General features: G+C 43.8%; 2 protein-coding genes across 2 annotated transcripts in view; one reads left to right on the forward strand and one right to left on the reverse strand.

Annotated features, from left to right (window-relative positions):
* MIS12 (MIS12 kinetochore complex component) overlaps positions 1 to 9,910 on the reverse strand; it is a 43,468-nt gene extending 33,558 nt beyond the window's left edge. The window contains exon 1 of the mRNA XM_078679693.1: positions 9,782 to 9,910. The gene's annotated coding sequence lies outside the window, so the exon portion shown is untranslated. The remainder of the gene's footprint in view (positions 1 to 9,781) is intronic.
* A 541-nt stretch (positions 9,911 to 10,451) lies between these two features.
* The window catches only part of DERL2 (derlin 2), a 52,751-nt gene continuing 49,533 nt past the window's right edge, over positions 10,452 to 13,669 (forward strand). The window contains exon 1 of the mRNA XM_078679695.1: positions 10,452 to 10,638. Within this exon, the coding sequence (XP_078535821.1) occupies positions 10,546 to 10,638 (93 nt within the window). The 5' untranslated portion in view covers positions 10,452 to 10,545. The remainder of the gene's footprint in view (positions 10,639 to 13,669) is intronic.

A 13,669-nucleotide genomic window follows, 5' to 3' on the forward strand; every position in this document is an offset into this window, starting at 1 on the left:
AGATTAGGAAATAAAGTGGGTGCGCTGATTAAGCGAGAAGCAGTGGAGGGAAGGTGGAGGCAATGGAATAAGGAAAAGGCAAGCAAGTCTGTGGGGGATGGTATTAGGAACGGAGACCCCAGGCAAAAATATGGACATTACGATGTTTCAGACGCCATGAGTGGCCCACGTTTTAGTGAGCTGTGTGAAATAACGCTGCACACATAACATTGCCTGGAACACGAAGATACTTTCTGCCTGCTTCATTATGGGCCGTTTCTTTTATTCAAATTTAGCTTTATTGTTTAACCCCAGGAAAAAGATGCAGTTTAAAAAAATGTAAAGCTGCCTTTTCTATAAGACTGCCAGGTGTTAAAGTTTGCTCCGAGCCCCCGAATGTGGCCTCGTCCATAAAAGCAGACTGACAAAGTAAAGGTCCACTAAATAGAGACTCCATTAGTTGTGTTTTCACTCGCTATCAACGCTGGTGGCATTGTTACATTGCAATTGGCGCCTCATTGATCAGCCGATGGCAGTGGAGAAGTTCCTGCCTTACTGTAAATTAACATGCCACACATTTGACCCTGCCCCCACGCCCACTGATACCAGACCATTCCATGCAGCATCACAGTTAGCATAATTTTCCTAAGGCTCTGAACGCTGCAACACCCATTATCAGATTGACTCGCCTGTTGGTGAAGCTTTCACTGTGTCAGAGATGACGACTTCCCGCTCTTGATTCCAGGAAGTGCCCTGCAGCGCACCAAAGATGAGTGGACTGCCCTGGACGGTTCCCAATGGACAGGGCGATCGAGTGGTGCAGCAATCAGTGACAGAGACCTGCCTCCAGCGCTGGGACCCCAGACAGCCGCAAAAGTGTTTCCTGCCTCGGTGCCCGCCCTTGCACTTCAGCAGCTGGGCTCCAAGAGCAGGTGGGCTGCACCAGTGGTGAACTCACGCTAGAACACTTACGTCTAGCGTAAGACTCCTCCAGCCAATTTATTTATTTATTTATTTATTTATTTATGTAATTTTTAAAGCGCTACAATTACCCGAGGGTGTCTCGGCGCTAAGAGCTATGTATGATACCAGTATCCTAAGGACAAGTAAATTCTGGGTCTAAAGGACTGAGGGCTCATTGAGAAAACAACCAAGTCTTAAGTTGCTTTCGGAAAGTGAGCAATGTGGGGCTAGATTTTATAATAAAAGGAAGGGTGTTCCATAATCTTGCTGCTGCAACACTGAAGCGTCTGTCTCCCCAGTTTACTTTCCTTGTTCTGGGGGTTTGAAGCAAGTGGGTCGTGTTGGAACGAAGCGTTCTGCGAATTGGGAGGGGCTTTAAGGAATTTCTGAGAAATTTGGGTCCCATGTTGTGTAATGCCTTGTACACAATACACAAGGACTTAAACTTAGTACGGCTTCTGACCGGGAGCCAGTGTAGTTGGGCCAAATGTTTAGTAACAGAGGTAAATTTTGGAATGCCAAGTAGAACTCTGGCAGAGGCGTTCTGGATCATTTGTAATTTGGAAATGACTTTTTCCTGCGCATTGAGGAAGAGGGCGTTACAATAATCGGTGCGAGAAAACACCAAAGTTGAAATAAGAGTTTTGCCTGTTGTGGTAGGGAGGTATGGCAAAAGCTTCTTAATTTTTCGCAGGATGTTAAATGACGATGAAACAACAGAATTCACATGGTGATGAAAAAGAAGTTTATCATCGAATGTAACTCCCAAGTTCCTCACTTTGCCCACCGGTTCAGGTGGAGTGCCCATCTCTTCCGGCCACCACAGTGGGGACCAGGCAGGCTGGACCTTGCCGAACAGCATTACTTCGGTCTTAGAAGAGTTAAGTTTTAAGCAGTTGGAAGCCATCCAACTGCTAATGGCTCGCATACCGTCCTTAAAATTGGCCGCTATCGTCGGTCCGTTTTTGTGAATAGATAATACCAACTGAGTATCATCGGCGTATGTAGTCAGGTTGATGTTATGCGCTTTTATTACTCTCGCCAAGTCCGACACATAAATGTTGAAAAGGGTCGGACTTAGCGAGGAGCCCTGAGGGACACCGCAAGGGAGCTTGAATGTTGGTGAGGTAAATGGACCCATCTTCACTGCCTGTTTGCGGTCAGCCAGGAAGGAAGCTATGAGGTCCTTCGCCTTGTGTTTGATACCGATGGCCTCGACACGGCCGATCAAAGTAGAGTGATCGACCGTGTCGAAAGCCGCTGATAGATCTAACAGTATCAAAATAGCCTGACCATCGTTGTCCATTGTAGTTCTGATTTCATCAGCGGCCTTGATCAGAGCCGTTTCTGTCCCATGACCTTGTCGAAAACCGAACTGAGTGTCATCTAGTAGGTCATTGGCTTGAATGTAGTCAGATAGTTGTTCATTCATGACAGATTCGAAGATCTTAGCTGGGAAAGGCAATGAAGCGATGGGACGGTAGCTGGAGGACTCAGATGGATCAAGTGATGGCTTTTTGAGTAACGGTTTTATTATAGTATTTTTCCAGATATTAGGATATGTGCCAGATGAGAACATAGTATTACAGATGTGAGTCAATGGTGAAACAATAGTGTCTGGAATGGAATGAAGTACGGAGGGATGACAAGGATCCAGAGGGGAACCTGATTTGGTAGACAAGATAAGTTTGTGAATACGGTATGAATGTACCTGAGTGAATTCCATGAAATTATCTGAGTTCAGCTCTGGTTGAGTGTTCATGGGCACCATAATGTTTGAATTGGGAGTGAAGTCCTTAAATATAGAGGTGACCTTATCTGAGAAATAGTCAGCCAATTTATTACATAAGCTTTGTGAAGTTTCAGTAGAAGGGTGAGCTGGTTCTGCAAGGTGGTTCACTACATCAAAGAGCTTTTTCATGCTGCATTTCGCCTGGTCTATTTGGGTGGTGTAGTAGATGTTTTTTTCCCTGGCTATTTTCTGCTTATAATCAAGGAGTGCAGCTTTATAGGTTGTTTTATCTGGTGTGTTGTAATGTTTGCGCCAGTTACGCTCTAAATTGCGGCAATATTGACGTTGTAGCCTAAGTTGTTCTGTGAACCATGGAGCCGAAGGAATTTTTCTGTTACGTTTAGAGATTCTGGGCGGAGCTAGAGTTTGAAACGTCCTTTCCAGAATGGAAGTGTAAGTGGCGGCCGCAATATTTGGGTCTGTTTCCCCCTATGCGTGTACAAACGCATCGGTGAGAATCAGATCAAGATGGTTGTAATCTAAGTTTCGCCAATCTCTGGTGGTTAAAAGAGAATCATGTGAAGCATTTTTACCTGACTTTGATTTGATTTTGATATCGAAAAATATAACGGAGTGGTCAGACCAAATAAGAGGTAGTACTTTGTTCACGGTAATAAAAGGATTGTTGGAGAAAATACCGTCAAGCGTGTGTCCTGCCTTATGTGTGGGAGTCATTATCAGTTGTTCTAATTCTACAGCAGATAGGTCCACGATGAGCTGGGCCGTGTCTTTGTCCGTCTGAGATTCTAAATGAAAGTTAAAATCACCCAATATAGTGAAGTATTTATGTTCGGCAGCTAGTTCACTTATTTGATGAAGTTGGGACAAAAAAGCGTTACGAGAACCTGGGGGACGGTAGAGTAGTGTGCCCGTGAATGATTGATTGGTATTAAGCAAAACGGTAAATACCAGAGCCTCACATGTCGCATGTTTAAGGTCAATAGCTTTTACTCGTAGAGTGTTGCGATAAATTATGGCGATACCACCACCTTTTTTTGGTGCCTTGCGGTCTTGTCTATAGACACAGTAATCCTCTGGCATAGCGGCTTTAAAATCTGGACCTGAGGCTTCATCTCCCCAAGTTTCGGTCAGAAACAAGAGGTCGATAGCATGACTAGCAAGCAGTTCCAGTATTTCAATCTTGTGGCAAGGTAGTGAGCGCGCGTTCACTAGTGCTGCCTGTATTGGTTTGGAAAATGTCTGTGTGTCTTGTATGGTATTTTTACAGAAGGTGCACATGAAAGGACCTCCAATAGGATCTACGTAGATACACACCGGTGGGTCATGTGTGTTATGGAAGGTGTTGTTCAGTGCATGTAAGTCGTGTGAGGAATAAACCAACCTTGGTGCTCCTGGTGAGGCAGGGGGGGTGGCCCTGGGCTCGGTCCAGGCTTGGACGGGCGCAGACGGGCGCAGACGGGCTTGGCTTTGGCGCGGCTTCGGCGCGCCCGCTGCGCCAGCCCGCTGCGCCGTCTGGCTATTTGTTATGTTATGTTATGTTATTTATGTTTTTAATATAGCGCAACGGATACTCAAAAAGAGTGTCCCGGCGCTTTGGGTAAGGGGAACAGATTCAGAATAACATAACGCAATTAAAAAGAACACAAAAAGACAACGCACACACAAGGAAACAAAAAAGAGCAGCTAGTGAGGCCTACTGGGTGAACAACCAGGTTTTAAGACCTCTCCTGAAGTCCAAAAGACTAGTCGCTCCCCGAAGTGAGAGTGGAAGCGCGTTCCACATCTGTGGGGCTAGCAGACTGAAAGAACGGCCGCCCCGGGCTATAACACACATATTATAGTATGAGGAGGGTGGGAGTCCTGCGCGACTAGAGCGCTGACCCCGCTACTCCTAAGATGGCGCCCACCGCCGGCCGACGCCTGAAATCGTCTGCGTCGGTGGTGGCTAGAAGAGGGAACGTGATAAGAGTGTCAGTGTACCTCAAGTAATTTTCCCACTTAATTCTAGTTGGAAGCCCCCCAAAGTACAATTTAAAATTGCGCTCGAACAATTTTACTGTCAGTAATAAAAACTATTAAAAGATGCAAATTCCTTGTCCTAAAATACTAATAAAGCAGCATTAGCTCGCAGCCCCTGCAGCTGTCTCGGGGAGAGCTTCTAAGGCAGTGCGGCCTCAAAGACAATCAGATTAAATATCACGGGAGGGGTGGAGTCCTGCGCGACTAGAGCGCTGACCCCGCTACTCCTAAGATGGCGCCCACCGCCGGCCGACGCCTGAAATCGTCTGCGTCGGTGGTGGCTAGAAGAGGGAACGTGATAAGAGTGTCAGTGTACCTCAAGTAATTTTCCCACTTAATTCTAGTTGGAAGCCCCCCAAAGTACAATTTAAAATTGCGCTCGAACAATTTTACTGTCAGTAATAAAAACGATTAAAAGATGCAAATTCCTTGTCCTAAAATACTAATAAAGCAGCATTAGCTTGCAAGCCCCTGCAGCTGTCTCGGGGAGAGCTTCTAAGGCACTCACTGCCAATCACTGGCTAGATAGAGCCCAGTCATGGGCTTCCAGCCAGTCATAGGTCTCCAAAGTCTTTCTGACAGCATTTCAATTGCCCGTGAGCCCCAGCGTGCTAACAGCTCATTTCTTGTTTTGTGATTTTATGTCTACTTGTCCGTCGGACAAAATAGACAATAAATCTTCTTGCCCTTCATAAAATTCTAGTTGGTTCGGGCGTCGGGCGATATGATTCCCCCACCCCTGCCTATTTAGAAATGAACAAGTAGTGTGAGTACCTTATTTAAGGACATTATTTAACACTTTCCTTCAAGGTATGGCATTGCCCCCGACCTGGGCAGGAGCAGAAATGATTCCTATCTATAAACAAGGCTCCCTGCTTAATCCGGCAAATTATCGCCCAATAAATCTTATTGATGTCACTCAAAAGATATTCGACCGTGTTCTCCTGGGCCGATTGAAATCATGGATGGATGAAAATAACATACTAACACATTTGCAAGCTGGTTTTAGGTCTAAAACCTCAACTATTGATCAGCTCTTCAGATTGCAATTGATCCATTGGAAAACTGTAATCTTGGAGGGTGGCAGTCTTTATCTAACCTTCGTGCATCTTAAATCCGCATTCGATATGGTGCAGCGTGATCAGCTATGGGGCGTACTCCACGACATGGGAGTACCAGCAGCATACCTTTGCCACCAGCTGAAAAGCTTACACCAGGATACGTATGCGAGAATAAGATATTTTAAGAAAGGGGAATTGACAGCTCCCTTCCCTGTAGAGAAAGGAGTGAGACAGGGATGTGAGCTAGCCCCGACTCTGTTCTCCCTCTTTTTAAATGGTTTAATTGAAACTCTACTGGCAGTAAAAGATATAGATTCACCAAGGTTAGCGAATCGCAAAATACCAGCTTTAATGTTCGCTGATGATACGCTGCTACTGTCCAAGTCCTCTATGTGTATGCAGTGGGTACTGGAGTTCTGTTCATTCTGCAGGAAGAGGGATTTGGGGATAAACCTCCAAAAAACAAAATATATGGTCTTCCATGGTAATAATAGCAACTGCCCACACCCCAAATGAAAGGCAGGCCCCTAGAGAGGGTGTCCATCTTCGATTACTTGGGTCTCACACTTAATGACAAGATGGACTGGGGGACCCAAGTAAAGAAAGCTAATTTAAAATTGACACAGTCCATAGGGGGCATTCTAAACGTACATAAAAATTGCACTCAAAAAGTGGTAGGCCCACCTGCAAAAATATATAAAATCCAGGCAAGGGGAACATCATTATATGGAGCAGAACTCTGGGGCCATTGCCTGTCCATTACATTATCTTTAACAGAGAATATCTTCCTTAGGCAGCTGTTGGGTCTTCCAAAGAGCAACCCCCTAACACCTTTAAGGATGGATTTGGGTATTAGCCCCATAGCTGATAGAATTGCTTCACGACCACTTCTATTCTGGCGCCGGCTATGGAGCACGCCTGAGCTAGAAAACTATAGGGAGGAATTGAAGGATGTTATGTCCATTTTGGGTGCAGGGAATATCCCATGGCTGTCCCATATTAGGAACACGTACGCATTGGGGAGGGCAAATATGTGGCTAACACCTGAAGCGACTTGCCCCTCCATTCCCAAAAAGTACCCATTCCTCGCCTATAAAGAACATAAATTTGCCCAACTGTCGCAGAGCGTCACCTCATGTAGACTGCTCTCCAGGTTTCTGGATCTCAAACAGCAATACAAGCTAGAGTTGGCCCTGGATAGCATTCAACCTCTTATAGCAAAGAAAATATTTCTGCAATTTAGACATGGGGTGCTCCCGCTCCGAGTATTCACAAATAAATGGAAGGGAGCCACTAAACTAAACTGCCCTGGGTACACTCTGACTGAAGAAACAGAACTCCATGTTCTACTCTTCTGTCCTGCCTACAGATGGTCACGGTCTAAGTGGGTGCTCCAGCTTTGCAGAAATGAGGGGATTAGAGACCACACTGAGGCCTTTAGGCTATTAAACTATGAGACACCCCCACTATTTGTACTTACCACTTCTAGATTTTTATTTGCGATGTGGTGTATACGTAGTTGTATTATAAAGAAAAAAGGAGCTTGGAAATAATCCAACTGTGCCCTCCTATTAACTATGGTGCTGAGTTAATGTTTGCACACTCTCCCAACTAGAAAAATTGCTCTGACTTTTCTTGCCAAGCTATTTTATAATTTTAATTATTTTTAAAATGTATATATTGTAAATGTTTTTAAATTGTGTACTTAGAATACCTGGTAATGGCTGATACCTAAAGTTATTAATTATGGGGTGATGAGTAGTGGTGGTGTCAGAAAACAGTCTAAAAATCTGTAATATACCATCTCTCCCAGTTTTTTATGATACTTTGTATTATTTTTAAGTGTGTAATTGTCGTGTATTATTAGTTTTTGTAATACATGTAATGCTATAATCATTTGTGCTTTTATGGCTGATAGCCGAAATAAAGTTTTCTTGACTGACTGACTGACAAAGAGGAAGAGTATAAGACACCTAAGTACTCCATATTGGAAATCCATTCTTGAGCCATAAACTCTACAGAGTGTTCGGAGAGTTCTGCCCATGATGCTACCTTAGTTCAACTCAATGCATACATGTTACAAGGTTGTCTAAAAACACACAGTAACGTCAATGAAAATTCATCATGAAATAAACTTGAACCAGGACCTTATATAAAGGAACGATAAGTTAATACACCCAGAGGAATTGAAAGACAAAGTTGTGGATCTGGTACACAAAGGTCACGTGGGGAGGAGTTTCACAAATCTAGACTCCAGGAACGATATTGGTTTCCCAACATGGATTCATTAGTGGAAGCAAAAGTAAAAAATTGCATTATATTTGCCAATAGCGATGGGCCTAAATTATCCGTAAGGTTCTGTTATCTCCATTTTCCATACCTGATAACCCTTGGAGAAACTCACACTAGACTTTATAGGTCCTACCTACAAAAAAGGCGTTATTAAATGATTTGTATTTGTGTTAATCAATTACCAATCCCATTGGCTTGTTACAAGAATGGTAAACCAGATCACCACTGAGACCCTAATGGACTTTCTGAGAGAGACTTTCGCCACAGAAGGCTTTCCATCCACCATAGTTACAGATAATAGAGTGCAATTCACCTCTTCAGCCATAACAGACTTCTTATCCAAATTAGCCATAACACATCTCAGGACTGCTCTATATTGTCCACGTGCCAATGGCTAGGTTGAAAGAATCAATAGAATGGTTAACCCCTTCCATGCTGATGACGGCCGGGAGCCGTCATGGCACACAGTGCTCGTGTGCTGATGACGGCTCCCGGCCGTCATGACCGCAATTGCGATCGGAATGTGCCGCACAGGCGCAGAATCGCGGCCGCGCCCAATGGGTTAAAGGAAACATTGAACTTGTGTTTGCCAATCGCTTACCTGTAGATCGGACAATGCAAAAGATGTTGCATACCATACAAACCCTAACCAAGTCAACGGAATTTCCTCCGTTTCTTCCCTAAAAAGGAGGAAACCAAGTACCAAAATCTTCCCTAATTGAATAGGAGGAGGCGAGAGTGTGGAACATGATTTAACTATGGCTAAAGACAAGATTGCCTCTCACCGAACCAAGTACAAGACTTTCTATGACCGCAAACATGGTGTCAAGCCTCAGAAATGGGCAACATTCCGTTTCTCCCCAGCTAAATCTGTGCTATAACAATGTAAACACATGCCAATTATCTTTTTACATTAAGTTATCCGGTTTATTCCAGTCTGTGAATGCCCCTTCCTTTTGCACTCTTTGTGAACCCCCTCATTTTCTGACATTCACACTGAATCGCCATATCATTTTCTCTATCCCGGTACATGTGCCACATCTTTAATAGGGTTCACACAAGTCTACTTCTCGATGCCTGTGTAGGGAACTTTCTTGTGTTTACTGGACGATCCCCCCATATACATCCTCTAGATCCCTGAAGCATTTATTATCGGGCTTATGTTGCTTTTTGTAAGAAAATACACTTTTACAAAAAGGCTTTCTTTTCTGTGTGCAAGACGTGCATACAGGGACATGATTCAATGGGTATGAAACATCCTGCAGACGTCTAATGTACGCAGGCCTGCTGGATACTCTCGACGCTCCAGTGTTGCTCAATGGCAATGAAATTATTGGCAAAGCCAATACAATAGATCTAGCGTTAACGTGCTGAATCATGAAAATACGGGTATGCACAAATGCTGTTCGGATAGCTTAGCCAGACTTATTAGCAATGTGCGCTCTCATACTGGTTCTGAGAATGTTCTGTACCCATTTCGTGAAGTGGTAGCCCCACCACAACCTCAAAGTACAACCCCCAAAGTTCAGATCTAGTTGCGCCCCCCACACCACGTTGGTGCAACCTGAAATGACAAACACGCTGTCTCTTTTAACAGAAAGGAGAGTCGCAAATATAAAACATAATTGTAAAATGACCAACACAGCCGTAGCCTAACACTGAACTACAATATCTGCCATCGCCCTACGATCGTCTGTTACTTATTAGACCTTACCTTTGCGAGTTTAATGGTCGAAACTCATTTAAAGGCAACTTCCGACGTCTGACCTGAGCGGCACTGCGTATTACGTCCAAGGAAAGCGCGCGGAATAGTCCGTCGTCTTCGGAGTATACGTGGCGTCCATGTTAAAATGAAACACAACTGGGGAGATCCGTGAACCTGACTACATTTTATAAAACAAAGCACATTGCTTCTGCTAATAGCTGTTTCTAACTATAACCCCCAAAATATTTATTTTGTCATTGTAATTAAAATAAAAAGAACAACGTTTTGTCTACTCATTTTTCAAACGTAAATGTTTTCAAACATTTTTCGGATAATCTATGTAATAAAATAAGTGGAGAGCTTTAGGATCTTTGAAATTTTAAATCGGGTTCACAGCATTATATGTTAGTCCTATCTCCGGATCATTGCGGCCGAGGCCATTTTAGATTGGGGGTGTTGTCTAATGAAGCTGACAACGTTGATCCATTTAGTCCTTTACTTTTGTGAACTACGGCAAACCCTTTTATTGACTGTGACATTCTCCAATCAACAGCCAGCAAAGTGGTTCGTTTACAAATTTTCCTGTCGAATTAAAACCCGCCTTGAGGAACACGCGGACCAATCGCTAATCTCCAACATGTCCTTTTCGCATGGCTTAATCACACAGGCTGCTTTATGTGAGACCACGCCCTTTGTCTCAGACTGTCAGTGAGAAAACGTTGCCCCTAGAACTTTGAGGATGGAGCGCCGGAAGTAAAGGTGACGTGCCCAAGATGGCGTATCAATCGCTGCGGCAGGAGTACCTGGACATCCCTGTGGTGACAAGAGCCTACACCACAGCCTGTGTGCTCACCACGGCGGCCGTGGTAAGAAGCGTAAGATGGGTAAAACCTTGTGCAGCTGAAAGTATTGTTGATTTTGTACCTTGGCCACTTGTGGCGTTGTGGAGAGCACTGATTTCCTCATCCAAAAGAAAGGGAACTGTTCGATCTGACGCTACACCCTGAGAATCGCGTATGACCTATTCGGCTATTGATCGAGGGATGCCAAATTGCATCCCGTATGGCTGTCTGCTTTCTGGGCAACCAGGCACCTCTTACAGATGTGCACTACCTAAGTGCCGCCTAGGGTATGTAAGAGAGAAGCTTCAAGGGTTGGAATTAAGATAACCCCCTGATTGCTCCTGTGTGAAGGGTTAGAGTTGTCATAGAACAGCCCAGTCCTATTGGGATGTGACGTCCTGTGCTTAGTGTGGCATTGCTGTCTGTCTGAAGGGCTTCCTGCTGTGGTATGTTATGACACCATGTAATGGAATTCGATCCGTAGAGGGTAGTGTGTAGTGGGACGCAGAAAATACATTGACACGTGTGATAGTGATGGAGGAAACAATGCAAATAAAATGTGCCTTTTCTTTTATGTTTATCTGTTTTGTAGTAGAATGTTTAAGATTGCCCTTAGCATTAGACTACATTATAGTTTTCTGTAGTGGAGACATTATTTTAGATATTTAGATACCACGTTTTGTCGAGGCATTAAGGTGTGGTGGTCTTGCAGCATTTTACTGTCCATGGCGTACTTGCAGGAAGTCCCTGTAAGACTGGACTGGCTTGCCATTCAGCAAAGCAGGCAATTCTAGGCAAGAGCCCTATGAAGAGCCTGGCCACGAGTTGCCAATCACCGACGGATAAGCAGCATATGCAAGAGCTGTATGTTTATGTTCATGAAATAAGTGGGGCAAGACGCAGGCACATTTGCAAGAGTGCATGGCATGTTGAGGAAGGAGGGTGTACTGAATCGAATTATCCATGCTGGAGACTAAAGGAGAGATGCAAGAGTGTTGAGCAAGCCGCGGATGATGATCACCCAACCAAAAGACAGAAGTAGGATGAGAGTGGTGGGGAGGACGACTGTCAAAGTAGCATAAACAGGGAAAGAGTAGTCGTTCTTCTTTCTGTCTTAAAAAAAAAACGTATGCTCTGTGCAAACAATGCAGGTGCAATGGCATTTGCAGATAAGGAATAAGTGGGGGGTTGAGAGCAGGTTGTCACTGTGTGTGTGGCAACAAAGGACTGCTAGCGTAGCAGGTGCATTGATTCATTTGGCATAACCACGGTCAGCAGGCATCAGGCAGTGAATTGATCGGCCATTTGCAGATGATGGATCAAATGCAGAGTGAAGAAGCTCAGGTGGTTCTCGTAACAGTATTCAATAACATGTCACTGGAGCGCGCCAGTAGGCTTTCCATTTTCTTAGGTGCTCCCCTTTAAATGGAAATGTATGCTTTATATTTGGGAGCAGAGTAAAACAGTCTGGTGTGGCATCCCAGAAGAGGAACTGTGTTCCAATAGCAAGTTAATACAAGTTTGTCGTAAGAGGTGTTGAAAAAAATGCGTCTATATGTCGAAACGGAGAGCAGTGGTTGTATCAGGGAGGTTGTTTAAAGAGCTGAAGTCAGTTGTTATTTTTAGCAATTCAAAAGGCAATCTAGGACCCAAGAACTGTTAGCTAATTAAGATGACTGACTCGTACCATTGTTTTGATGGGCAAGGATTTTTTATGAAAGCTGGATGCCTTAACGGGTGTTGTGAATGTGATTGGACACACTATTGGGCTGCTAGTCATTCAGTTTTGCAGCAGGGTAGGAGAGACTATGGTTGTGAGGTGCTATACCATGTCTCCTTCAGCTGCTGATATATGCATTTTTCACCAGGCCACGTTTGTTTTTTAGGTCAAGCATTCGAGACCTCTTGTATATACTTGTGTGTATGTACTATGTGGGCCGTGGAGATCAGCCCTAGGACTTGTCTGCTTCCGCTTAGGACTTTTTTTCTGTTCAACTGTCTCTATTTAATTGTCTTAATAGAAAACGACCACTAGAGGTAGGTAAAATACCAGAATTGCTTTCTGATTGTTCAACTACCTCTATTTAACTGTCTTGGTAAAAAGCGACCAGTAGAGGTCAGTAAAATATCAGAATTGCTTTTTGCTGAGGGACTTTATTGTTTTTATTTTTCTACACAACCGCCTCTATTTAACTTTCTTTATAGAAAACGACCAGCAGAGATCAGAATCACTTTAGCATTCTCTAGATTCCAGTCCATAGATATTGTCTTCCAGGAGCACCCATAGACAATAATATTTTTTTCAAATCTTGTATTTTCAGTGATACGACCACCAAAGGCCCTGATTTTATATTAAAAACAGAGTGATTTGGACTATACCATTTCCAGCTGAAAGGCAATATTTCTCTCAATGTACGTGTCAGGCAGTTTGGTCCTTTCTTTCCCTCCATGTTAAAGAACAGTAGATGCTTCGGCACCCAGGTTAATGTGCTAAATAGCTATATACATATAAGATCCCAAAGGCGAGACCGATTGCATTGTTCCGCAGCGCCATTTCAGTCCTGTGCCTTTCAGAAATCCGCTTTATTTCCTTCTACGCTCTTTCTCGTATGGTGCTTCTTGTCTGGTAATGTGTGCATTTTCAGACTTCATAAAACTGTGTGCTTTGCAAAACTACCTTGTTAAATGTATGGCAGTACTGCTGAAAAGTATGAATAATGACCTATGAAGTGTGTTTCATCTCAACCCACACATTTGATAGGTCACAAACTGAATTACTTCCATGTAGAAAGGGGATGGAGAGCTAATAAAGAGGGTTCATGTAATTATTTCAATTTCCAATAAAAAAAAAAGAAAATGTATAGAAAAGAAACATACAGCTCTTCCGAGAAGCTCATACTCTCTCGCTACAAGTTTGTGTCTGCTGAGAAGAGCCAAAACTAGCTCGTTAAACGTTTGGAAACTGCTGAGCTGCCCACACGTTGACTCCTTTAAAGCATAGCAGCATTGTGAGAAGTGCTCGTAGTGCTGAGACGCTCATTGCTGTCCCATTTAA

Source organism: Lissotriton helveticus, chromosome 3_1 (genome assembly GCF_964261635.1).
Source record: "Lissotriton helveticus chromosome 3_1, aLisHel1.1, whole genome shotgun sequence".
NCBI classification, from domain to species: domain Eukaryota; kingdom Metazoa; phylum Chordata; class Amphibia; order Caudata; family Salamandridae; genus Lissotriton; species Lissotriton helveticus.